The sequence below is a fragment of the Netta rufina genome (genome assembly GCF_964035555.1).
Source record: "Netta rufina genome assembly, chromosome: 4".
Taxonomy (NCBI): domain Eukaryota; kingdom Metazoa; phylum Chordata; class Aves; order Anseriformes; family Anatidae; genus Netta; species Netta rufina.
Window position 1 is genome coordinate 16022191 of NC_140127.1, and position 27325 is coordinate 16049515.

The 27325-nt window shown below is 51.3% G+C and overlaps 1 protein-coding gene across 4 annotated transcripts in view; it reads left to right on the plus strand.

Annotated features, from left to right (window-relative positions):
- Positions 1-269: 269 nt before the first annotated feature.
- The window catches only part of SHROOM3 (shroom family member 3), a 36321-nt gene continuing 9265 nt past the window's right edge, over positions 270-27325 (plus strand). The window contains exons 1-5 of one of the 4 annotated variants that reach the window (XM_084286434.1): positions 270-1545; positions 6517-6645; positions 15403-15534; positions 18196-21457; positions 24390-24466. In XM_084286434.1, the coding sequence (XP_084142560.1) occupies positions 1544-1545; positions 6517-6645; positions 15403-15534; positions 18196-21457; positions 24390-24466 (3602 nt within the window). In that variant the 5' untranslated portion in view covers positions 270-1543. Of the gene's footprint in view, positions 1546-3390; positions 3616-5733; positions 5953-6516; positions 6646-13264; positions 13629-15402; positions 15535-18195; positions 21458-24389; positions 24467-27325 lie in introns of those variants that run through there. The other 3 variants (XM_084286436.1, XM_084286435.1, XM_084286437.1) reach the window with 3 other exon arrangements.

The window sequence follows — 27325 nt, forward strand, 5'->3', positions numbered from 1 at the left end:
CTCTGGACCTGGAGGTCAGTGCTCATTCTCTGCCTTTAATTGGAAGTTGGTTAAGTTGCAGTTAAGTGACGAGCCCTCCTGGAAGGAAAGCTCTAGGTCTGATTTCATTCCAAGTGAGTTCTCAGCCTATTTTTCCCTGCCCTGGCACACCGTGTACTCAGCATGATTGCGTAGGAGCTATTAGATTGAAGGCAGTGAGTGCTCAGATATGAAATGTATTCATGTCAAATGTCCCATCCCATGACAGCTCAGTGATTTCTTAGCCCTTTAGCTTGTCTTGAGTAGTGGTCGTGCATCTAGAGGAGCGCAAGCCACCTCTGCTCTGCACTGTTCCTGGAAAATTCCTTCTTTTTCCTTTTGGTGATTGGCTTACAGCATGAGGATCAGCTCTACTAATCCCATCTTAACAGATAATCAGCACGGATGTCCCTGCGATGCATAGAAAAAATATTTGCATTTATGTATCTCAGAAGCAGCAGCCAGCAATGCTGTGGTTTTGGGTCGTGTATTTTTTTCCTCAAGCTTTGCAGACCCATTGAAATCCAAGGGGTGGACATTATTGGTTCTGCCTGGGACGTGGATACAGCTGCAGAACTCTTCAGGACAAACATCTCATTTGGTCCCAAGATTTCCATGCTCAGTAAGCAGTCCTGTGATTTCAGACCTGCCTTGCTCTGCGTTGGGATGCAACTGAGTCCTTCCAAGGGTTTCCCTAGGCAGAGCCTGGTGCATTTTGAGGTGCCCATGAAACAGCCTTCAGTTCCTTCTCTGCCTCGTTAGACTCTGGACATGAAGCTGGGTCTCCAGGTCCTCCATCTCAGGTGAGTGCTCTAACTTGCAGGTTAGAAAGCTCACCCAGGGCCTGACGGACTTTTCCCAGCAAAAGCTGCAGCCCAAACTGCGTGCTCTCCGAGGAAAAGTTTCACTTCCACAGGCAAGAATTTTTTTGATGGAAAAAAACGTTTTGTCCACGCATTTCCAGCTGGCGATGGCTTTGTCTGGCTCCCAGGTCCCTTGAGTGAGGCTCACAAACCTGTGCAGATGTTGCAGCTCCAGGGGAGCCTTTGTGCTGTGCCACGCAGGGACGCTTCCACTGCAGCTAAAGGAGATTCTGAAAGTGTGACGGATCTGTGGATTACGGGCTATTTCTGGACCAGCCACAGGAGGTAACAAAATAAGAAATACGTAAGCAATCCGGTCTTCTCGCTTCAGGCAGAGCAGGAGGATCCGCAAAACAGCGTGCCCACTGGAGAGGGAAGGGTTGGAGCCTGGGATGAGCACATTCTCCCTCCCCTCCTGCAGCACTGCCCAGGGGAACCTGCTCTTTAACAGCGTGGAGAAGGCAGAAGGGCTTTCTGCTTGCCAAGAGATGGGGAACTGCCGTGGAGGCGGCGTTTTCGTTCGCAAGGAGACGTGATTCCAGCTCCTCAGCTGCCGAGAGCTCGCCCGCAGCCTGCAGGATGAGGATAGCCAGAGGTGAAGCTGCCCAACTGTCCTTACCTCACTTGGCTGAGCTGGGGACCTCAGGACGCCCTGTGACATAATGTAACGCTATCGGGATAAAACCGTGGTCTTAACCCCTTCACCTCCCTCCTCGCAGCGCTGTCGGAGCCCAGTCCTGCATTGTTCTGCTTCTCCTCGTTTCTGTGTTTGTGCTGTGCTGTCGGCTGCTTCTGTAGTGGAGGAGGGTTGCCTCGTATGTTCCCCTTGTAGACAAAGGAAAAAATATTAGGTAACGCCTAACAACTGCTGTAGAACTTGGAAGAGGAGTTCCTTGCTTTAATCTCAATTTCAGGAGCATCAGCAGGTGAATTAGTTTTCTAGGAAAGCTTTTAATTCCGATACCGGTTAGAAACACTCCTGTTAGTCCCAAATGATTAAAAAACAAAAGCCAGAATTTGAGCTCCATCCTATCTTCTAGGAATAACACTTGGCTTAGAAATACTGAGACATTAAAAATGACTAAAGCTGTCGCTTGTGGATTGGAGCCTGTAGGACTTAGGTCTTTTATTGCCACGGCAAGAAACTTGGAGTTAGTTGAAAATATAAGTCACCGTGACTCCAAGAGGTGGAACCATTAGAAAAATAGCTACTATGAAGAGTTTTAAAAAGAAAACACACAAATAAATTTTATATATAGTTCCAGGTGCTGTTTATGGATGATCTCAGCTCTGTCCTAGACCCATACCTGGAATCACAGACAGCTAAGCAGAAAAGCAGCACACAGGATGCTAGTGCCGACAGAAGAAATGTCAGGCTCATGTGCTGGAAAGCACGCTATCAGCAGGGAGACTTCAGCAGCTTGGTTTTGTGTGCCCTCCCTGTGTCAAATCTCTCCTTCAGGAGCTGTAGCCAGAGAGCTGAGCCTACACTGCAGCGTTTCATCGGTGAGAGCAATGGTTTGTGCCACTCCCGGTACTCGACTATTTTATGATACCTCGAGCTTAAATCTCTGAGGCTGTTATCTCTGCAAAGCCTGGCTGAAATTGGGCAGCAGGTCCAGCCACTGTTTTTGGGGGATCTGCTGGGCAGAGGCATGCACCCGCACCTATCGACGGGGCATTGGGTTAGGAAATGATAAGGGAAATCGAAAAAGGTGAGAGAGAAAAGCGGAGAGCCTGAAAGGTTAAGCTAGATGCTAGGAAATATGTGAGGTATGCAGGTAATGGGAGGTCAGTGCAGGAGGCAGATAAGGCGGCCAGAGGAGGTCACAGTTGGTTATGGTCAAAAGCAGGGGAGCTCCCTAAAGTGTGGAATAAGCTCCACAGGGTCGTGACAGCTCGGGCAGGGCACGAGATGTCGGGTGGCAGAAAGAGGCAAACCAGTCTTGTAGGGAGTGGATGAACGAGCCACGTGAAATAAGGCTACCTCTGCTTTCTTGTCGGGCTCTGAAAAGATGCTGAAAAATAGGGAAAAGCTTTGCAGATGCTTCGTTCAGGAAGGGCAGGGGTGATGCTGCCTGGGTGGCGTGGCACTGCCCGCTTCTCCTGCTGGCTGCAGCTCCCTGCCAGCACAGCGCTGGCTGCGCCCTGACACGACAAAGCTCCTGGCCTGTAACGCTGGGCTGCAGCTGGCTGTAGGCATTTCTTAAAAAGGCTGAAGTCTGTAGCAGTGAATTCATCTGCTGAGGGTGGAACATAGGAAAAAAAAACCACCCTACCAGGCCGTATTTTTAGATGAGGGAAAAGCTGAGCGGAGCGCCTCTGTACAGCCAGTCAGTAACATGTGGGGTATTAAATACCAAAGGCACCGCTGAAGCAGCGAGTATAAATAACAATTCGTAATTAAACAAGAATTTTTTAGAAAAGGAAAGATTTCAGAGGCAGCTGCCAGCCTCAGGTGGGAGGTAAAGGAGACTTAAATAGGCTGCTAGCTTTCCTGTCTCCTGCTTGCGAGCTTTAGAAACAACACGATAACACCAAGAACAACTGCGGGCCACTCCTTGCCGGGAGACTTTTTAGCTATGCAGTTGTGAGGCGCTTTGCAACGTCCCGAAATAAAATGCAGCCCTAAGGACGATCCCAGTGGGCTGGGCGCCCTTGCAGGGACGGGGCACGCCACACCGCCCTGCTGCCGGCACAGGCTTTTGGAGGAGGGATGCTCAGAGGAAAGGGGGTGAGTAGCAACAGTCCAGACACAAGGTAGGCTCTGGGTGTCTTTGCTCTTGTATCGCCGCTAAAGAAGTCTCTTTCTAGAGATGAGTGTGGGGCAGAAAGTGGTGAGTGGAGGAAAGGTGCTGGGTTTGGGGGTCCGCTGCATCCTCCGTGGCAAAGCACCTGGCACTGCGTGCGTTTCCCTAGCAGAGGGATCCTCATCACTTGCTTTCCCCACCGGGCTTGATTAATGGTGTTATTTATAGACTGCCTGATTAGTTTTCAATGTCTTAGCGAGCCCATCGTTCCACACAGAGCTCAGTAATTACGGTTTTTTAAGTGGCCCGGGAAGAAACTCCATTGCATTTCCTTCTTACCCCCAAACAACAACCCCGGAGCCCATGCAGGCACTAATTAACGTTTCTTTGTCTCTGACATAAACCCCGCAGTTATGCATGCTGGCAAGCTGGGTTTTCTCCCTGTGTGAGGGGGAACACCCAGGCTGCTTACCCTCCTGCTGCTCCGAGCCGCCGGTTGTGAGGTCTGGGTCTGCGTGGATCCCTGTGGGGATGCTTGGAAGCAGCACTTTGGGACAGCTCTGCTCGCAGTGGAGCTTACGGAGTCTGTGTTGTCTCTTGCTTTCTTCATGTGTTTCTAAAGCTATAAAAAAAAAAAGCCTTGAGTGCTGAAAGATCACTGGGCTGTGGGCATGGGGAGGCTGTGTGTGCTTACTCCTCTGTCTCAGTTTCTCCAGCTGCTGATTATTCTTTTTTTTTTTTTCTTTTGCGTTAGGCACAGGGGCAATTCCTCAGTCCTAAATGTTGTTCCTGGCTACCTCTGCGATAGCTGGCTGGAGAGGAGGCGGTAGCAGCTTCACGTAGTGCAGGAGCACAGCTATCGTGTAGCCTGGGAGAGCCAAAGTTGGCTGTGCCGAAGCAGAGCACCTTCCCCTAGTGACCCTGCTGGTAAAGCAGAGGTGTAAGGAGTGGTAGTTCCCTGCCTGGGAGCTCAGCAGGGAGGCCAGGATTTACCCTGCGGTCAAGACCTGCCTCTGCTGAGGTCCTGTCCCCTCTGATGGGATCCCACCACGGTGCTGTCACTGAGACACCCCATCAGGCATCAGGGTGATGGGCAGCAGCCTCGCCACGGATCCGAGCTGTGCTGAAATGCTCCCAGGGGCTTCCTGGGGCACCTTGCCACAGAAATCTCTCCTGAGCAGTGTTGTAGGGGCACAAGTGCTGTTCTCTGTGGCTGGGACCATCTCTGCCGTGTTTCAGTACAAAGCCTGAAAAGGGGCCGTGTCCTCTGAACGCTACAGCAGTAAACAGGTTTCATCTGCAAGACCGTGTACCTGTTAGTATGCATCAACTGTGTGTGCAGGGTCTTTTAAATCCTCCTTTTATCTGTAGCAGCTCTCCCATCCTTTGTCTTGCAGTTAAATCTTCTCTAAAAGTTTGGGGGATTTCTGACGGTGAACTTGGTAGGCAAGGAGAAGCGCAGCAGTTCGTGGTCCTGGCACATCCTGGGGAGCAGTAAGGGAGGTTGTGCCCCTGCCGTGCCCCACGGCCAGTGCTGCAGCAGGAAGGGGCATCTTTACGGTCTGGTGAGAGGCTTGATGTTTTATTTGAACATGCAGGTAGTGAGCGAGTGCTGCCTTGCTCTCCATGTCCCTGACCCATTGCATCCATTTTACTAAACACGTTGGAGCCAGATCTACGTCGCACCCAGCAAGGTTTGTGCAGAGGGAGAGCAGGTGGCACAGGACAAAGCAGAACAGAATTTGGCATAGAGAGAAGAAATGCAGCTCAGGCAGGATTTGGGGTAAAATTGGGATGGAGAGAAGCAGGGTAAGCAAAAAAGGCCACTGTGGAGCAGTTGCTTTCCCTAATCTAGGTGAAAGTGCCGCTGCGCGCTCCCCGGCTCTGTCTCATCCGCAGCGCGCGGCTTAACATTCCTGCCTGGCACGTGGGGCTCGGGGAGGGAGCGTGGGGGAGGACCGAGCCGGACACAAAGACGGCCGGCCTCTCACCGGAATGGCATCCAAGCCATCTCAGCTATCCAAAGCCCCAGATGCCGGCATGTGCGCCCAGCCTGCAGCCCGCTGAGCGCACAACAAGAGGCAATTACGGCACAACTCGGCCGCTGCAGGCTGAGGGAGGCACGGAGGGAGGCACGGAGGGGGCCCTTTCAGCCGCGCTTTTATTCGGCTGTGGGGGTTCCTCGAGCTGGCAGAAATCGCAAGGCTGGCCCACGTCTGGGTGCTAAAAATGGGAGCAAGTGGGAGCAGCGTGCCTGCGGGAAGGAAGGAGCCGAAGCGCACGGTGCCTGTGTGACTTCTGCACGCGCGTGGTGAAGCGGGGTAAATATTTGTTTGCTAACTGGCTGGAAATACCCGTAGAGGTGGGGATAGACTTCTCTTTCTTGCTGTCACCGTGCGGACCTTTCTCTCAGCTTTTCTCTCGTGTGTTCAGGGCGTTTGTAAGGTGGTTACGTGCGGGTAGGGCACATGCAGCCCCGCAGTCCCTGAACTCCACACGCAGGGATTTTGAATCCCAGCATGCAGATGCAGGGTAATGAGTTTCTGTGGATGCTGCAGCTGAGTTCCCTCCTGCATGCTGAGCATTGTGCAGCTCCTCCAGAATGCTTTGTGAGGGGCACTCGCAGGGGCTGAGCACTGCCTAGGTAGAAAGAGCAAAGCCTGGCTCTTACAGCCTGCCGGAGCAGTGACAGAGAGAAGAAAAGGGCTACAAGTGGCTTTCTGTGACATTTTCTTTGCACTTTTTAAAAACCAGCCTGATGCCCCTGCCTCACCCCTTCTGTGTGCGTATTATCGTCTTCTTTCTTAAAACCCTTATTAATGTAGGGTGCAAAGATGGAGATTTCTGTGTGCTGATGCTCACCTGCCTTTGGTTTCTTTCGACAGGGACACGCATGCAGCGAAGGGATGCACCAACCTGTCTCCCAGCCCGCTCAGGCCAGACCGCGTGAGCTCTGACTTTCAGCCCAGCAGAACCGCGTGGTCGGGGGGAGTTAAGCTGCGGCTGAAGACCAGGTGAGAGCGTGTGCATCCACGTCCCTGTCTGCTGCCTGTGTTTGATGGCTGCTGTTCTCAGAGAGTGGCTGGCAAACTCCACTTCCCTTTCATGGAAGCGAGGGCAGCAGCAGTGCTGGGCTGGAGCAGGGTGAATCTCCAGCATCTATGGCATCAGGTTTTTGGAAGAGGTACAGGACAGTTTCTTAACCTGACATCCACCTTTCCCTGTGGTTTCTTAGCCCTTAAGACAGTACCAGGGAAATGAAAGGAACTGACCTCTTGGGCCTTGAGTCAAGGATCAGCTTTGCTCGATGTCAGTAAGATTTAATGCAGGGCTGGGTGTAAAAGTGTTCTTGTTTTGGCAGAGGGCAACTCACTGGGAAGGGGTGCTGGAAGAGGTGTCCATCCTTTTCAAAAGCTTCATCAGTTTTGTCTCCCATAGGAGATGGGGGACCAAAATATCTCCACAGCACTGATGTAAGCCTGCAGCGGCTCCCCAGCTTTAGGTGCCTGGCTTTCCAGAACCTCCTTGCTTCTTCCAAGTCTGTGAGTGTTAGGGGAGTTTGGTGTTCATGACAAGCCTGCTGAGAGCCTATCTGAATGAGTCAATGTCTTCAGAAGGCAGCTTCCTGAATTGCTCTAGATCAACCAGTGCTGTGGTGGAGCCTGATTTCCTTCCTTTGTGCGTGCAGTGTAGGGCCAAATCCTACGGGGTTTGCTCAGGCAAAGCTTTTAGTGGCATCAGAAGAGCCTTTTGCATCAGCCAGGTGGTAATCTGGATGACCTCATGGATGTTTGTGTCTCAGTCTGCTGAGATTCGTGTCACAACGCAGTGACTTTTATTGGCAGCATGAGTTCGGGCCAGACCGTGACCTACTTGAAGTCCAGATGAGCAGCTGAGGAGGGGATGGGATGCGTGTCAAGTCACGTTCCTATCTTACAAGCAAAGGTGCACATCTGGAGCAAACTCGCTGGCCTTGGTGGAGGTGCTGCAGCTTTTAGCCACTGCTGCCAGTTACAGACCCTGGCCCTGTGCATCTCCTCCGGATGGAGCAGATTTTACAGGCTGAAATCTCTCCTCGAGCTACTTTAATCAGGAGCAGATTTATTTTTGACTCCGAGGGTGTGGGGCTCTGCAGTTCCTGAGGTATGTGACCCACAGCAAATTTGGGAAAGAAGCTCGCCACGCATCCCCCACCTTTCTATAGCAGTGAGTTATTCAGGACATGCCTGCTGTAAATCCTGCTGGCCTGTCGATCTATCAGCAGATATCTGTAGAAGCTCCAGAGTTTAGCATTTCACTTGGATTAGCTTGTCTTTGGATGCGGTGCCAATGTTTTCCTTCCCTTTTCCGGCGGTGTCGGAGGCTGTGTGTGCCTCTCTCCGTGGCTTAACTCATGTTGAAGCTTTGGTTGCAAGCAGGAAATTGCTTTAATGTATAAGAATTTGAGTGTGGGAGGGCATTTCAGCCCCAACTGCTTCGGCTGTACCACTGGGTGCAGTCCTCCTGCTTGTTTACTTTCTGCAAACACACCCACAGCGACAAAGGCTGTCGGCAGTTTCTGAAGTTCAGGGTGATGAACGAACATCCTTAGTCAGAGGGGGAAGCCAGAGCTCAGGACCGGTCTCTCAGGTGTCGCAGCGGAGCATCTCGACCTTCTTCTCTCCCCCTGATCATTTCCCCATCAGGATTTTGGTGCTGCCTGTGATTTGTAGCCCTCCAAGTGAGAGCAGAACCCAGCTGCCATCTGCGAACTCGCCCTGAGAATCCCCTTGGTTACCTGCCGCGCCCCATTGTCCGCGTTGCGTTTGGATAATCAGGCTCACTGGGCAGCATTTCTGCTGCCAGCCCCCGAGTTCCTCCGAGGAGCTGAAGGAGACTGGGAAAACACATTCCTTCCATTGTTTCTAAGTCTCTCCTGTTGCAAGTTGCTGTGTGTTTGATATCAGAGGGCAAAAGAATCCAAGCTATGCTTGTTTTTCTGTCTTTTTAACTAATTTACCGACCGGAGAAGAATGAGAAAAAATTATTTGAATTAAGCCCGTTGGGCCAATTCATCAATGAGGATAAATCAGCACAGCACTGTGGCTTCTGCAAAGACACAGGCAGGTTAAACCATGTTAGGGTCTGGCAGCTGAGTTTTTCTACCCGTGCTCTGGGAGTTGATGGGAACGCCTGGAGAACACATAGCAGGGGCCTTCTCAGAGATGAAAGCTGAAACAAAGACCCTGTCAGCTGGCCAGCTGTCTCTTTTCCATGTCTGTCCTTTCTTCGTCTTTTTCCAGTGAAGGAAACAGTAAAACTGGGGCAAGATGAGTGAAATTGCAGAGGGTCTTTAAGCCAGTGCTCACCAGCTCCTCATCCCAGCCTCTGTGTGCTCCAAGTACCGAGCAGGCAACTGCAGCAGCTCCCCCACCTCTAAGGCACAGCCCGGTGTGAGCAGCACAGACAGACTATCCTGGCGGCAAGTATTTTCTCAAGACAGAGATCCGAAATAGCCTTTATTCTGCAGTTTAAGTCATACTTACCATGTGGCTTGGTAATGCTTTCTTAAAAAAAAAAAAAGAAAGCTGCCAGAAGATCCCAGAAGGACAGAGTCCTTGAACCCAGTAATCAACAAGAATGAAGGTTGTATACATCACCTCTCGCACTAATAACCAAAGCCCCGCTGTTCCTGTTGAAGCCTGCTGTCTGCTTAGTGTCAGGGAATGTCAGCGGGACCCTTCCGTTGTGCAGGGCAGAGCCCTCAGTCTAAATACTGCCTGGCAGATGGATGCTCGGGCGAAGGGAAAGCGCAGCAGCAGCGCACGGCCCAGCTCCTGGCGCGGCACTCTGCGGTAGGCCTGCTGGGTGATTCACTTCACCTCTTAAGGCCCTTGTTTCCTTTTCTGGAAAGCAGGATAAATGCCCCTTCCTTGGATAAGGCAGCCTAGGGGTTACCAGAGAAATGTGATAACACAGAGGTGTGATGTACAAGACCAATAATCATTAATTACAGTGTTTGACTGTTCATGAGTTCACCCAAAGAGCGACTGTTGCTCGCAGCTGCCGTCACCTCTGAGTGATCTCAGGCCTTTTTTCTGCAGCCCAGGGGAGAGCATTTCTTTCAAGAAAAGCTGTTTTCTGTCTCCTGCAAACTCTGCTGCAGCACTTGATGCTGTCACCTATCCAGAGCCATCCACACCTCGCCCCTCACCAGGGTTAGCATGACAGATATTGCTCTCCCCTTGGTTGTTCCCTTCCACCAAATAATCTGTCCTCATTTTTATTTTTATTTTGTCTGCTTTTGGTGCTAGCAGAAGAGGAAGGCAGACAGGCTGCATCCTGCCTGTGGAGTTGAGATGAATCGTAGAAGGAATCTGTCCATACATCCACATATGTGGTTGTTATCTCTGCCTTCACCCAGGGCTTTTTTTTTCCCCGTGGTGGTTTGGAACGGAGCTTGTCCCAAAGAGTTGGTGATGGTAATGGTAGGAAATGTGAGGATTAGCCTCTGATGCTCTGCTTCCTTGCCCCTGAGAGACTTCAGGGACCTCAGTGCCTGTCTGCCAGTTCAGACACAGAGCTCAAGGCCACGTCTGATGCAACCCAGACATCCCAAGTGATTCTCGTCAGAGGGAAAAAAACAAATAGCATCTGATGTGGGCTGGGAGCAACAAGCAGAGACAGCATCACTGGGAAAGGTGTCTGAGAGAGGAATGAGAGCGGACTGATCCGGGGTAGGGTGCTGAACTCAGCTGGGATATGATACTCGAGTTGTTTTTTCTGTGTGTGTGTTAAAGACCAAAACTGCTAAAAGCTGTGATATGCTCGGGGGGGATTCCTTGTCTGGGGTGATGTGCTCTGGAAGGGGCGGAGAGGAACATACTGCAGAAAAGAAGGTTGCGTCCACACGTTTGGTCTAAATGTCCTGACATAAGTTTTTTTTCAATGCTTTATTATTATTTCTATTTTACTTAGGGAAAGTTTTAATCTGAGCATAAAGACGGGTGGGGGGTGCAACTCTCCCTTTCCTTTACAAGTGAGGAGATACTGTTGCCCCAGATTTATGACTTGAAATACCATTTCATATACTTCATGTCTTTCTAATGAGTTCTCCTCATTTTAATGAAAATCGTGGAGGAACAGAGCACACTCCACATCTCTTCTGCCGTTGAATTTACCAGAAGGGCTCTGTGAGCCTAAAAAGACAGATCCAGTGAAAGACACACCAAGCTGATGCCATTATGGCCCGACTTCTTCCTAATTGGCCTCGTCTGTTATGCTTATTTTTAGAACCATGCCTGAACCTTAATTAAGAGCGACGTTGCTTTGAGTAGATTGTGGCATCACTCTGCTGAAATCCTAATAGGCTTCTGAGTGCTTTAGTTTTTCCTTCATCTCCTGCTTAGTAGCTGTGCACAGGGACTGCAGCAACGCGTTAGGATGGCTGCGATGGCACAGAGCAAACCTGCTGGCATTAGATCTCTTCGTTTCTTCCCATCTGCCTGATCATGGGGAATGGGTTCCCACTGACCACTGCCCCTGCCTGCATCCACAGCTTGATTCCTCCAGGAAAGCTACTTTTCTTGACTAGTTTTGATGCCTTTCTCTTCAGTGTTGCCCATTTCTCTGCTGAGGAGGGTTTTGAAGCTTGCTGGGACAGGGACAAAATGCACACAAGGTCAGTAGTTAGAAAGAAGACGACTTAGATGATGTGTTTGCCAGGCGTGTGACTGCTGAAAACTTAACTTCCTGCAAGCACTGTGGATGAGTAGCAGGAAAAATAGGTGGGTTTACTGGGGCATGGAGAACTCAGAGCTGCTACTCAGTCAGCCGCAACGTCCCCTCACTGGCTATCAGTCATTAGCTTTCTAAAAGGCTGAGTTACATCCCCTTATTGTCTGGAAGGAGAAAATTAAGTCAGTCTTTGTGAGGCAGGGGAGGAAGCTGCTTCCTTCCTGCTTCTCATCCTACCATAAAAACTGGTCCCCGTGAACTGGGTGTAACAGTGGGCATCCACCTGCACTTCTTGCTGTCAGGGCAGCAGTGGTTGGTGTTGCTGCACTGCTCCTCAGCCTTGGGCAAAGCATGCAGCAGGCTGCTGGTGACTTGAAGACAGCTGTGAGAAATCTGGAGTCTGTAGGGGTTGTTAGAACAGCTTTTTGTCCTTTTTTTTTCCCTCAAAGCTGCTCTATTTGGAGGTTTAGGAAAATGGAAGTTTTTCTAGGCAAGAAAAAAAGAAAATGGCAGTTTGAAAAAGCTGAATTGCCTCCTTTAGTTAAGGTGGGCCTTCATGCACAGAAGTAGAAGCTCTCGGAAGACGCAGCTGGAGGATGGCTGAAGCAAAGCACTCAGGTTGTGCATGCTCATAAAGAACAGAAATTACACTGAATGTGTTGCTTTGTATGGTTTTAGTTTGTAAGCATGGGAAAAACATAACCCAAACTTTTTGTTACACTGTGAAGAAAGCTGATGGCTGTTCCTTAGGTGCTGATTCATTTGCAGTTGGTGCCAAGCTATCTTTATAAAGTGTACGCTTCCATAACTGTTTTGCATACAAAGCATAAAAAGAATCTTCTACAGAGATTACAGAGGAGAACACACTCAGTTCTTCCTAATAAGAGAAAGGTGCAGAGCTATTAGTGCTACGGACCTCAGAAATGTCAGTACAGTCCTCGCAGCCCAGACTGCATCAAGCCTCTGCCAGACTGTGTTCGAGGAGACTGCTAATGTGCCGGTCACATTTCTGTCTGAAACCGCCGTGACAAGGATAGGAAGAAGGAGCACCCAGATAACACCAGCTGGACAAGATTAAAGGCTTTCTTTTTCTCTTCATTTTCCCAGTTTACGGTGTGAATTTGGCAGTATCTGGTATGTCATCAGTGTTAAAGTTTCCGCAGGACCTGTTAGCTGCCAGCGTTGCATCAGCTCCACTGCCTGCCCCAATGCTCCAAGGCATCTGTCGGGGCGCCAGCCTGACCTGGATGCCCAAGTTACCTCATCGCTGGAGGTGTCCATGAGGAACCAGGGGTCTCTTTTCCAGCCTGGGTGTTTACAACTGAGGGATCACTTTCCGCATCGTTTGAAGTGAATTTTTTACTAATATGTTTGTCCAAACTCTTTTGCAAGTATAGTACAGGTGTAGCCCTTGAGGAACAGGTATAAAGGATAAGGGATGGGGTGGTTTATTATTATGAATAAAGTTCCGCATTTTGAAATCTTACAGATCTTAGAACAGTGTCAGCTCTTGCTCCTGGTTTTGTTGAAGGCAACTGAGCTATACCAAATTTGTACCAATTAATGGTCTAATTATTTATGTCTTCACTCAAGTCAGGAATTAGCTGCTGCATTTGCAAGTTTTATCACTCAGCCAGTTTGTCTGGGATGAATCAGGATCTGACACTGTGGGTTTTACAAGAGCAGTTCTGCCCCACTTGCCAAGAGGAGCTTAATCGTGCGCTGCTTTTAATTGCTTCCTGACAGTTGTGCTCTGCAGTAGCACCAGCGTAACCAGAAGCTCTTGCAAGCTTGGCAGATGAACCACGTTCAGCTCCCCCCAGATCCCTAATGGGAGATAGCTGTTCTGGAGACACTGCGTTGCTCACTGCTGTGTTACGCTCCACTTCTAGCCCTTTTCCCTTATTGGGCAATAATAACACTAATTATAAACTAAGCTTAAGGAAGCAGAGTGAAGCAAGGTGCTATTTTCAGGTGTCACAGGAGGCTGAAGGTAGGAATTTCTGGCATTCCCCAGACACCCACACGCAGACAAGGCTGTGCCGTTCTCCAGCCCTCAGCTCCGTGTCAGGGGCAGTCTCCTGACTGATTCAGGGGGGACTGGATCAAGCCCTCAGTCTCTGCCATTCGGTGCACGCGTACCTCCATCCTGCCTCCTCCTCAGAGATCACCTGCGTGAGTCTGCAACATGAGCTGGAGATCATGTGTACTGCGGCGCTTCCTCTCTTGGCTTAAGCTCGGCTAAGATTCGGTTACCCTTAATCCACGTTTCCAGGATCAGGTAGGTGTGGAAACAATGCAAGGTTATCCTGCGCTGAGCTGGTACGGCATGTCTTCTGACTTCAGTTCACAGCTTCGCCCTCCGTGTGTTGTATTGTTACAAGGATACTGGCCAAAAGGGTTTAAAATATCTGCGGCTCAGAGGATTGGCTCTGCTACTTCTTGAAGCTTTTTACTGATCAAATCAAGGGCTAATGTGCTTTGCTTGTGATCATCCCTTGTGCTTTCACAAGTAAAAGATTAATGCTGGGGGCTCATACTCCTTCCAAGTACAAAGAAAGTCTTTAAATCTCTGCAACGGAGAAGGCAAAAGCATGGGGTTTTTGTAATAAACAGTTTTGTCAGCTTTCCATCCTGCCAGCAAGTTTCCTTGTTTCTTGGGGCAAGGAGCGTAACGAGAGAGCTCTGTTTTAAACACACCTACACATGAAATGGTAAAAGGGTGCTTGGTTCAGCTCACCCCCTATAAACCTCCACTTCAGCTCTCCTTAACACAATCTGTCACAACAAATGGTGAAAGGAAAAAGGTGTCCCTCTTTTGTTCTTCTATCTGATGATGAGGGAGTGCTTTGCCCTTCTGAAATCTGCATGGAAAACCTCCTGGTGAAGTGGTTCTGCTTCTCAGTGTCCGCCAACGCAACTCTGTGGAGCAGAACATCAGTCAGTGCAAATGTCAGTTTGTGCCGCTACGCGGTCTGACCCTAACAAGCAGTTTTTGCCTTGGACATTTTCCCGTAGCCTTTCTTCTCCCAGTCTCAGGCAGTGCTAGGAGAGTCCTCTTTTGGCCTGTGTTTTATATCTGCAGAGGGCATTTTAGTCTGCTTACATTATTCAGGACATGCTGCACCATGAAAATTTCGGTGAGACAAGGACTTGGAAGATGTGTCAGCGCCTCTTGGCTTCATGCTTTATGGGAGTAGGCGAGGTTGACCTTCAGGCTGTCAACTTTGGGATTTTGGTGTTACACAGGTCCAGTACTGCTCCTCGTTCTTGCAGGAAGAGTTGGAAACTGCAGGGGTGCGTGCTAGAGCAGGGGAGTGATCCCCATGGAAAACAGGGAGGATTAAAGCCGAGCACAAAGGCTGGGGCAGAGGAGAGTCTGTGCGGCACATTCAGGGTACTTGATTGCTAAACCCCTGCTTCGACTTTCCACTGCACCATTATGTACTTGAAATGAGGTTGTTGGTTGTGTTTTTTTTTTCTTCTGAGAGCTGCTGGAAGCCTTCTTAGTGTCGGTGACTGGCAGAGCCCCCGGCTGGCTGCGCTGTGCAGGACGCAGCAGCAGGACAGCTGCCTGGCTGCACGGCACCTGGCTGGCACATCTCGTCCTGCATTTCTATAAGCACCCAGGAGAGATCAAAACAGCATTGTCTGGCCTTCCACCCCCTGGTGGCATGTGATCCTTTCAATGACTGCACCAGCAGTCACTTCAAAATGAAGGGAACCTTTTGAGAAAAGCGCTCCTTCTGCATCTGTAGGAATCCCATGCTGCCAGCCTGCTCGCTGCATGGTGTGGGAGTCCCACAGGCAGCCCAGCCTGAACTGCTGCGTGGGGATGCTTGTCTGCCCGTGCTCTTTGGTTTGCAAACACGAGGGGGGACGTGTGGTGTGAGTGCTGGGAATGGCTCATGATTCGCTCGGGAAAGACAAAAATGTAGCAGTGAACAGAAGTGAGCGGTAGCAATTTTAAATGCCTCTCGGTGTTTCTTCACATTCCTCTTCCTTGAAGGAGCTGGCCTGCTGTTTACATGCAAAATCCTTCTGCTTTTACCTAGGCGGAGTGAAACTTCAGGCCGACCTCACTCCTGGCATTCAACCAAACTTGCGGAGAACCAACCCGATCCCAGCATGATGCAAATATCTCAGGGCACGCTTGGCATCCCCTGGCCTCAGTCCTACCACTCCAGGTAAGCACTACACAGCCGCGGTCCTGTGCTGCATGTAGCCAGAGGCGTAGAGCCATCAGCTTTTTTCATTTCTTATTTTTCCTCTTTTTACATACCTTACGTGGGTGTAGAATCAGGCTCCCAAGCTAGAGTGCTTCTAAGCCATCCCACAAATCCTATGTCTTTATTTCCAGTGTCACACTGCCTTCGGGGGAGGCTCTGCCTCGTACCCAAGGATCTGTCTTGGTGGTGCTGACTGCAAGGTCACAGTCTACATCTCGGGCTCAGGAGTGAAGGAAGGGGACAAAAGATTTGATGGCAAAATGTTACCATCTGCCTCCATACAGCTGGTGGGTTTACAAACAGACAGGGTTAGGATGGGAGGTAGGAGGGTTTCTCTTCCTCTTTGGTTACCCTGATAAAGCAGATGTGTATTTCTCAGTTAAGTGCTCTGTGAGGCGATTAACACCTATGCAATTAATTGCTTTCCAAATTCCCCTTCCTGCCAAGATGGGAGCCCACTGCCAGCACATTGAGGTTCTGGGTACTGATACAGGAGTTGGAGTCCTGCTGTGCGTCCTGTAAAGTGTCCCCGTGCAGAAACACAGCAAATTTATTTCCCCAGCAGGGGAAAAGAAATCCAACATGAAACCGAACCTATTAAGGAAGATAAAGGTTTGGCAGCAGGGCTGCTGCACCCATCAGCATCGCCGAGCCGCTCTCCAGCAGCATTGCATCACTGTCAGTACTCCCAGGGTGAGAAGTTCAGCCAGGGATTTCCTGCTTTTGGCAATCCCCTTCTGCAGGGGTCAGATTTACCATAACTAGGCAGTCAGCGCGGTGCTTTGTCAGCCCCCAGAAGTCTAAACGAGTAACCTCAGTGCTGGTAAATGAAGGTTGGGTGCAGGCCCTCTGGTTTTGGCTTTGGCTGTGGCAGAGGGAGACTGGAAGCAGCGATGCGGTCCCAGTGCAAGGAGTGCTCAGTACAGGGAGAAGAGCACCCAGGGCAGACAAACCCCTTGGCCCCTCTGAGGTACTTGGTGTTGAGCCCTGGGCCAGCTTGTGGGGGAGAGGACAAGTTTAAATTCTGCCCTTGGAACATTTTCCCTGGAAAAGCAGAAGGGTTTTGGGAGCAGGAAATTCTCCTTACAGCCACCGGGATTTAAACCTCACTTCTTCTACAGCCTGGGCAGAGGGGAGGAAAGAGAAAACGTGGCATTAAAAAAAAGTGAGCGGGTGGTTACAGAACAAATGTATGTTCCTGACTGGCCTTCGGCGCAGATCATCCTGTGGTGTATTCATTTCCCACCCCAGGCCTTTGCTTCCCAGCCACAGCTCCTGGCAGAGCATTTGGCTGTCTCCTGGGAGCCTGAAGAGGAGCACGGGGAACACCTAGTGGCCAGCTGGCCGCAGCTGCACCGGGCATTGCCAGGGAGATTTTTTAAATATTTTGTTAAACATTTAGTGGTGCATTCAGATGAATAGACCAGAAAAGGCACCTTAAGTCCTAGGGCTGCTGTGCATCCCCAGCTGCCCTGCTGCATGAAGCAGTTTTGGGTTTGTTACCCCAGCAGGGTGAGGCACATAAAAATGGTGAGGCACGTAGAAATGGAGCTTGCCTTTCTTCTGCCAGCCGAGGCTGCAGCTTGCACCCTGGCAGCCCCAGGCTCCATTCCTGCTTGCAGCTCGGAGCCCTGTGTGGGACAGCAGCTTCTCCTCTCCTGCTGCTTTCCTGTGGCTCTGCCAGCAAGGCACCTGTAGCTGCACAGGGAACCAGACAGAGCCGTATCCAAAGGAGGGGAGCTGGGAACAGAGGAAGGGAAAGTAAAATCACTGGGCTACACTCCACAATCCTCCCTGCATTTGCTGGAGTCTGGGAGGAGAGATTAGCCAGGGGGAAACTCCGCAGAAATTTGTGATGTCCCCATGTGAGGTATACAACACCTGCACCCAGCACAAGGAGCTCCCTTCCAGCTGATAGAAAGATCTCTGAACATCCTTCTTTCTGAACACTTCTCTGGAGGCCACGAATCCTCTGTCAACACTGACATTTCTCGGAGCAGGTGCCAAGGTGCCCCTGTACCTGCGGAGTGCCATGGTGAGGGGGCTGTCCTCAAACCCTTAATATTGTCGCCCCCCCCCCGCTTGCCTCCACGCACAAACACATGCATCTCTTCTCTGTCTCGTCAGCTTACTCTTTTTGCAGCAAACAAACTATCCTCGGGACAGCTGAATTTCCAGGAAGCCTGCCAGGGCATAGCCTTCATCTCCATAAAAAGGAATGAAATGGGGAAAAAAGGAAGAGATTAGATTCCCCCCAGAACTCCTCTCGAACTCCTCTCCTCCTCCTCGGTGGCATCAGCCCTCATTCAGCTTCCCAAGTGCTTAGGATAGGTTTGATGGGTGGGTTTGATCCTCCCTGGCTCCAGAGATGCCCTGTCTTTCTGTCTGTGCTTCCCTCCTCCCTCCCCGCTGTGGTAAATAAGAGCCATGTGTTGCAATGTCAAGCAGTTCCTCTTTGTGAACTGGGATGACTGCAAACAGGGGATGGAGCAAGGCCCAAATATGGGTTTTCATCTGCACTTCTCAAAGCTAAACATCTTGCTTCTGAGCTCACTTATAAGTTGTTGTGCCTCTCCTCCGCTCACAGTGGGATTTCACTCTTCTCTCGCTCTTCCCCAGCTCCTCGACCAGCGATCTCTCTGGTTACGAGCATGGCTATCTGAGGAGGAGTCCTGACCAGTACAGCTCCCGGGGCAGCATGGAAAGCCTGGAGCACTCCTCCCCTGGCTACCACCCGTGTCATCTGTCCCCAGCCAAATCCACCAACAGCATCGACCAGCTCTCCCACCTCCACAGCAAGAGAGACTCGGCCTACAGCTCCTTCTCCACCAACTCCAGCCTCCCCGAGTACCCTGCGCCGCCGTTCGGCAAGGAGCACTCCTGCTCCACAGACAGCGTGCACTCCCGGGGCGGCCCGCAGGAGGGGATGAGGCAGGCTGACATCAGGTACGTCAAGACGGTCTACGACGCCCAGCGAGGGATCTCGGAGGAGTACGAGGTGAAGTCCTCCGCCTTGCTTCCCAGCAGCGAGGCCCGGGCCCCGCTGGATGGCCGCGGCCACGGCAGGCTCCATGGCTTCAGCCGGAGCAACGCGGCTCCCTCCTGGGCGCAGCCAGCCCAGGGCTCCTCGGACAGTGAGAGCCAGCCCCCCAAGGGGCCTCCCTTGCCTCCCGCTCGCAGCGACAGCTACGCGGCCATCAGGCATCACGAGAGGCCCAGCTCGTGCTCCAGCCTCGATCTGAACAAGCCCGGCCGAACCCAGTCGAAAGGGGCCTGGCCTCTTGCCAGCACCCTCTCCCAGGGGCCGCTGCTCAAGAGCCACTTCGGAGAAGGGCACCTGCACACGGTGCTGGAGAAGAGCCCCGAGAGCAGCCCCACAGTGAAGCCCAAGCAGAGCTACTCCCAGCCCGGGCAGCCCCTGCTGCCTACAGGGGTCTACCCGGTGCCTTCCCCAGAGCCGCACTACGCCCAGGTGCCCCAGCCTTCCGCGAGCAGTAACGGGATGGTTTATCCAGCTCTGGCCAAAGAAAGTGGCTACTCTGCCTCTCTTCCCGTCTCGTACGACAAAGGGGCAGCCAGCAGCACGCTGGGCTTTGACGAGAACGGAAACCAAAGCACTGCAAACAGGTCGACCGTCTTCTACCAGCCCCTGGCCGCTGAGAGGAAGCACGATGCCGCAGCCAAGCTTGTCCAGCAAAAACCTCCTAACACGGCAGGCCCAGAAGTCTACCTGAGCACATCGAGGAAGGAGGAGCTGCTGCCACCTTACAAGGTGGCACACAGCAACCGCGACACCGCAAGCACTGCCCAGGCCTCCAAACACAGTTTGCAAGCCCCGCAGCCCCAGCCGAGGGATGCAGGTGAGAGAAGAAGCCCTTACCAGCCCAGAGAGGACTGGGTGGCTGAATCCCAGGAGGACAGAAATGGCAACACGCAGATAAACGAGAGAGACGCTGCCACTCCCCACCAGTGGGGGCACAGCAAGGCCAAGCAGTACGGCTTCTCCTCCTTGCAGAACATTGCAGAGAGCGCCAGGAGGCAAAGCAGCTCGGAGCTAAAGGAGACACCGCCAGGTGAGGGTTATGCCAGCGCCAAGCTGTCCTTCTTGAACAGCGGCAGCAAAGAGGAGAAGGACCAGAGGGGACAGGGGCCCAAACAGTGGAGTGATGCAGACCCGCAGGCCTTTTTGAGGCAGGAGGAAGAGGGCACGAGCGTGGCCCCGTTCCATGCTGCCGAGCCAAAATACGAAGAGCCCCCTTCGCTGCAGCACCAGAAAACCTCTGATTTTGGGAGGAGCCGGCTCAGTTCTAGCAGCACCCAGAGCGTTCCCTACGGAAAGCCAGACCCCATCAAGTCCCGCTGCTCTGTACTGGAGAAGGTCAGCAAGTTTGAGCAGCGAGAGCAAAGCACTCAGCGGCCCCACAGCGCCGGCGTTCCCAGCTTTGGCCAGCACTACGGGCCCAGCAGGGCGAGCCAGCCCCCCGGCACCAAGTGCTCCCTGAACAGCCTGGAGGACACGCGCTGCAAGCTCGGCTCCCGCGAGCCCGTCCAGCTGCTCGGGGAGCTGGGCAGGGTGTCCAGCCCCTCCGTCAGGAATGGGAATTTGGACGAGGCTCACTGGCACTGCGTGGAGCTGCAGATGGCAGCTTCGGCGAAGCAGACGAGGAGCAGTGAGTTCTACAGCCCGTCTGCTGAAAACGAGGTGCAAACGAGGGCGGCTCCGCTGCCGCGGAGCAGAAGCACGTTCCAGTTGGGAGGGGAGCCTGAGAAGGAAGTCCTCTGGAAGGACAACGTCCAGGATGCCCACGGGTCGCAGCTGGACACGCCGTTCAACAGGGCCTACAGGAACAGCATCAAAGACGCCCAGTCCCGGGTGCTGCGGGCCACCTCCTTCCGCCGCATCAGCCCCCCCTTTGGGAGCACACCCACGAGGACAGCCCAGCGGCCTGCCTCGGCCCACGTGGGCGTGAGGAGCACAGCGGCGTCTCCCCACACCCCGAAGGAGAGGCACAGCGTGACGCCGACGGAAGGCAGCCTCTCTGCCCTGGACTACACCAAGGCACAGCACGTCTCGCGCATCGGGGGCCGAAAGCGGCTGACCGCGGAGCAGAAGAAGCGCTCTTACTCGGAGCCGGAGAAGATGAACGAGGTGGGCATCTCCGATGGGGAGTCGTCGCCTTTCTCCTTCCAGAAGAAAAGCCTGAATTTTGTCTTCCCGGAGCGCACAGTGGCTGACAGGCGGAAGATCTTCGAGGAGGGCAAAGCTTCTTCCACGGCCAGCCTCTCCAAGCCGGAGCTCAAGCAGCTCCAGCAGAACGCCCTCGCCGACTACATCGAGCGCAAAACGGGGAAGCGGCCGTCCTCGCAGGACGTCGGGCTGCTCAGGGAGCGCTCCCACAGCTCCTACCTGCAGGCGGGAGGCCCGGACAGCCAGAGCCTTTCCTCCGCCTCCAGCATGAATTCCCTCCAGGACCAGAACCTCTATCGCCGCAGAGAGTCGGTAGAGCGGGTAGGCAGGACGGGGCGGATGTCTTCTACCCTTCCTCCCGGGCTCGTGGGCTGCTTTGATGTGAGCGGAGATGAGCAGAAGAAAGGGCACCGGGACGGCTTGCTCACGAGCCGCCCCAAAACAGACCGGTGCTGGGATCACAGGGCCAAAACGGAGCTCACCAAAGGCACGCAGACAGACCCGCTGGGCCTGCAGGGCCAGCCTTGCTTTGGGAAGCAGGAGCAGGGCTTCAAAACACCCTCCTCCAGGAAATCTGGGAAGTCGGTGTCTGTGGAAGATTTGCTCGACAGGTGCGACAATCGGCAGAGGAAGGGGTGTGTCCCCGTGCACACACGGTCCAGATCGTCTCCCACAGCGGATAAGAAACACCAGGTAGGTGCAAACGGGATCGTGTTCGGGAAAGCAGGGCCCTCCAGACCAGGGAAAGAGGGGAGACATCAGGGAACAGGCTGCTGCTCTGTCACAGCAGTTACTCCTTTGGTTGCAGAGGTTAAATGCTTGTTGAAGTGCAGACGGTTCGTTCCATTTACATCACCAGGACACTGGTTTAATGCTTGCCAGTGGGGTGCTGCTGCTGCTGCTCTGCTTTCCTGCTGCTGGGGCTGCTTCAGGGATTTCAGAGCTGCTGGCATTTCAGTGCCTGTGCTGATGATAACGTGCTTGTGGCCTTCCTGCCCCTACCAACCCATCCGAGGTGTCCCAGTTCACCTGCCAGCATCACTGGGGAGGCACTGGGACGTTTCTGGTGGGGTGTGCCATGAAGGTGGTCACACACTGGTGCTGCCACTCGTCTTGTCTCACTTCCCTAGTGCAAAGCAGAGAACCTCAAAGGCTGCTTGAGGTTCTGGTGCTCTGCCCCAGTTCCCACTGTGGCCGACAGTGCTGGGAAGTGCTGGGCAGAGACACGGCCAAGTAACCACTGTGTTTGCCTCCAGCCCTGGGGGGAAGCAGTGCAGAGAAAACCCCACGCAGACGCCGTCCGCTCTCTCCACATCCCCTGCTTGGTGGTTGGGAACATTGCACTGATGTCACCAACGGGGAATTTGACTGCCTCTGCTGACAGTAAATAGCAGGAACAGGCGAACTGCTTAAAGAACAACTGTCCAGGCCAGCTCTTCAGCTGGCTGAAATCTGGTCGGGCCTATTTAGGTCCTCGCAGCTGGCGAGCCACGGAGATTTGCAGCAGTGGTGGGTCTGATGCCGGGCTCCATCACAGGGAGGGGGAGGAAACAACCCAAACGGGTGGGCAGGCTTCTTGCAAATAGCCCGAGTGTTTGGACAGCCTCACATAGTTCAGGGACAGCTGAGACTGGGGACACCTCCTGCTGTTCCTCCACTTGTTGCTGGCCCAGAACAAGTCGAGGTGCAGCGAAGTGGCACCGAGTGAAGTAATGGAAAGGGGGCTACAGCGAGAGTGCTCCGCTCTGCTCTCAGACACAGCCCAGACCAGGGAGCAGGGGAAGGAGCCATCCTCGCAGACTCGTTGTGTGCTTCCTTCTAAAGGTCCTCTCTCAACAGACCTCAAATCCCCTGCTACATTTTTAAATCAAGAGAATGCAAAAGCAGCTTGTGACTATCAAGTAACCAGAATGTATTCCCAAAGCCTCTGCTGTGGGCAACTTCGCAGCACTTGCCAGTCCTGAAGCCTTGTGTTCAGTGGGAGGACAGTCCTCAGTAAAGAGTTAGGGTGAAAACCACACTGCAGCTCCTCTGCCTACAGGAACAGTCAGAGCAGCAGCAGCAACAACAACAACAACATCCAGTTAGAGGAAAATCACTACAATGTACTTCTCAGTGCCAGGTTGGACAACAAGCAGCCCTAGTTCGTGTCCCCCAGCCTGCTGCCTCAGGCAGGGGACAGACAGGGAAGTTCTTGAGATCTTTATGTTCCCCCTGTCAGCTCATTTTTAATCTTGAATACGTTCAGCAGACAAAGCAGAGTTTCTGCCTGTTGGAAGCTGACTCAAGGAAGACGATGAACAGCGGTGCAGACCCGCTCACAGGGTCTTAGTTCAAGTCCAGAAAGAGGGTAGAGCCCTTCCTGCTGTTTTCCAGAGTGATTTGTCTGTATCCACTTCTGGAGTGAGGAAAAGCATGTTCTGAAGTCCCAGTTCAGGAAGGCATGTTTGACTTCAAACATATACACCCAACTATGTGTCTGTTTGTAAAGGAAGTATATTTGAGTGCTCTTAGCTCAGTTTGTTTCTGAACTGTCTCCAATGCAAAACAACAGTTACAAAAGTCGGGGACAAAGCTAAAGCAACAGGGTGATTTTTTGGAGACCTCGTGTGATTTTTTTTTTTTGTGGGAAATGTTTATTTCCAGTTTAGCAGCAGACTTGTCTGCCTCACTGTATATTTTTCAGGGCCTTGTGTACAGTGTATAATGTTCCTTTCAGGCTGCATATAAATCACATTGCAATGTCACTGCAGGAATTTGTTTAAAGATATAAAGAAATTGATAGCCGTGTGGAATTATTAGCTCTAGTCTTCCGAGCAGATTCTCAGCCTTCCTTCCCTTCTGCTTTTTTAGTCTGTCTCAGCCCGCATATCTCCCAGCTCCTGGCCTCCTAAATCAAGATCTGCTCTTACCCTTGCCCTAGAGCAGCACTGTCCAAAGAAGCAAACAACTAGGGGTGTGGGGAACAAGCACTGAAATGCTCTGTGCTGATGAAAAGGTCATCTGGGAGCAAATACCAACATCTTCAAAAGCAGGCACGGCACTTGCTTTCGTGTCTCGTAACAGTCTGGTGTCCTATGGCAGGAGCTGTAGGGCAGAGAGAACCCGATTTACGAAGCTATTTCAAACCCAAAATGTCTCTGGTTTTAGATGAGATAAGTGCCCAAAGAAGAGGTAGGTCCTGCACTTCAGTTTTCAAAAGAACCAAGTGTCAGCCTGCGTGGTGTTTCTCAGCACCTCTGCTTGTGTCTGGAGTTTCCAACCTACGTGGCATTCAGCACCTCTCTGCAGAAGTTTGGTCCTGATTTTGCACTGGACACAGTTCACTCACTGCTCAATTTCCCTGTTTCAGGCTGTTTTAATGATGTCTCAGCCTCTTGCTTGCATACAAACCAGCAGTGAGCACACAGGTCCCACCGATACCTTTGGGCAAGCTCTCTTACAAGAGGCGAGGAGTAGCCGAGAGGTTCTCAGAAAGTGCTCACCCGGATAAGTCTGCCCACCAGTTCACAGTTTTCCACCCAGCACGATATGGCACATGCAGTGCTTTCTTACGAGGAAGCACCAGTGTTTTGTTACTTCCTTTTGATTCCTGCTTGCTGCTAACACCACCTTTGCACTCCAGGAGCTGCTGAGAAGGGAAAGCAGTGAATTTGGCGCCATGGTGAGAGATCCTTTCTACGTGATCAGCGCAGGAGCCAGGTAGGTGTACATTCATGTCCCCTTTGTCGCTGCAGGGCCAGCTCTTGTCACCCTACTGCCAGCAGCAGTTGCGATGTGTTGTCTGTGTAAGCAGGTGGGTAGGGACAAACCAGAGCAAATGTCTGCGTGGACACGGTTCTGGGTGTGCTGCGCCCAGCAAAGGTAGAAGGAGTAAGTTGCTGAGAGCTTTTTTTGGCCGCTAGAGACATTAACTCTGTAAATTCTTCCTCTGCAATCCTGCCATTTCGGAGCCTGTTTCTGCAGCAGCAAGTTATGTGCCTACCAAAATGTGTTTGATCTGCTGTTAGAACTCACCTCCAGACGTTATCCTAACTGAAGGATACGAAAGGAAAAACTACCAGGCTGCCCCACTCTGCCTGGCTTTCTCCAGTGCAGGGTGCTGCCTCCCCCGGAGCAAGAGAACATCTGCATGGACTAAAATGGAGAGATCTCATTTATCTGGGAGCTTTGTATTTAGGCTGCTTTGTTTTGCACAGGCAGGACATTTGCTCAGCAACAGGAGAGTGAAATGTTTTTAAAAATAGAAAAGTGTAATCGTAAAACTCATAATATTAGGACTTAGGTAACCATCCACTTAGCAGCAGATTGTTTTGAAGTTCCCTGGGACTGAAGTTGATCGTGCTGTATTTACTTTTAAATAATAAATAGCTGTTTGCCCTGAGCTCCGCGTGCCCAAACAGCTAATTTTTGCCCCTAAGAAGACATAGATGTTTTTTTAGAGTTCTGCCTTCAGGCACGTCCTTTTATGATTGTTTAAAACACATTCTTTCTCTTCAATTTGGACCAACTTTCTCCTTTTTTTTCCTGAAAGAACAACACAGCTTTTAGTTCATCCTGCCTTCCCATTTCTTCTAGAGCTTGCATTTCATCATTCTCAATTAACTATTTTCTACCTTATTTATTTTTTTAACCTAACCTATTTTCCAAGTAATGGGATGGAACAGCCAGACTGAAAAAAAGTTTTTTTGTGGCATGAAATACAGGTTTCTCATCTTCATGCTTCATTGGACAAAGATTATTGGTATTAATGTAACAGTTTTATGATGTTTCTGCTACACGTCATACATGCTCTGCGAGCATTTTTCTCCCGGGAGGTGTGACGTTGCTTTCCTTTCTTGATCACATTTGGATTTCCCCAAAGATGGAACAAAAGGATGGGAGAAGACAGGAAAAAGCCACTGACTCTCAGGACATAGGTTCCCAGCACAAAGGCTGCAGAGCACTCCCTGTGAGCCTTGGCTGTTAAATGAAGTGGGTTTTGTGTTGCTGAACTTGGAGTGAACTAAATGAGAGTGGGCATGAGCTTAGGAAGTGAGTGGGCTCTGCCTGTGCGTTCCTGAAGCCATAGGCAGTTTTGCATTTAACTCTGAGTGGGAACAAGATCTGAATCCTCTGCAGACTGAAAGGGATGGGTAGCCCAGGACCTTAACCGTATGCCAATGATTCACAGAAGGATCTCTGCTGTCGGGTGACGTTGAACCTTGTCCCGCTCCAGTGTGAGTGCGTATGTCACCATCTGGGCTGTGGGATTACTGCAGCATCTTTAATCCATCTCTCAGGAGATGCAAATCTTCGTCCTGTGATTGTCAGCCCCCAGTAGCTATTTTCTAGCCGGTCTTCTCACATGTAACTGTTACCATCCTACCTCTGCCTGCAGCATGCTGCATGCCTGGGCCCTTCAAGGGAGGCAGTGTCAAGCAGGAGGAATTACACTTCTGTGTTCCCTTGGGACACAGCTGTTTAATGTGCTGGAGAGGAGATGGGACCATCTCTACTGCCTTTCTTAATGGAGGAAGGAAAGCTATCAAATGGCCAAGTTACACAAGCCCTGGTCTGCGATCATCTGGTCTTGCCACACGTGCTGTGCTCTTACACTGCCCCGCAGGTGCTGGCTCAGAAGCCCTGTTGGGAATGGCTGTTTTTCTGCCAGTTTGGAAGCCACAGTTGCCTCCACAGTAGGAGAGAGCTTTAAATTAGAGAATTACCATCTGGTGTTTCTGACAAACATTGAGCATCTGAAAAGAATACACATTGCTACTGTCCAGGAACCACAGACAATACCAAGATCAGTCTGTCTGGGAAGTTTCCCCACCCCCAGGCAAAGGCTGCCAAATTCTATTCTCAGTTACGCCAGAATAAAGCCAGAACGACCCATGTGTTTGACAAGGTTGTTCTTAATTTGTACCAGCACGCCTGAGAGCAAATTTGGGCTCCAAGTCTCAAACATCACGGGCTGGCAGCATTAGACTGTTCAAACAATGAGTCTTGAGAACAGGAAATGCATTGGCAATTCAGATTTATTGTATTTTATTGTTTTATGGTAGGCCTCATGCTTTTAGGCCATCTTCTCTTGCATCTGCTAGCGCTATTATTACAGCTCATTTTGTTTTCCAGCTAAATTGTCATATGAGCAAGTAGGTTTGGCAACATATTCTGAGCAGGATCCTTTCTTCAAAGGCCAGACACTATTTCTCAGACTCACATGAGAACATTTTACAAGACATGGAAAGAATAATTTAATCTGCTGACTTTGCAGCCGTAACATCCTGTTGTGGTTGAAGTATCTTGGCTTTGGTTTTTTTTGTAACACCTGCATATATAAATGGAGCTCTTTTTCCTAATGGGATCCCAAGGTTGTAAGAGCTTTTTTTTTATTATTATTTTTATCCACAGTCAAAATACTGCAATTTTTGCTTCACTTTGTTCTTGAAGACAGTCGAATCATTACAATTGTACCTTCCCAGAAGGAACAGATAATGCAATGGCAAATGTTTGGCCCATAAAACTTAAATTGTGAAAGTTATCAGCAATTGAGAATAGACTCTGGTGGTAGATAAT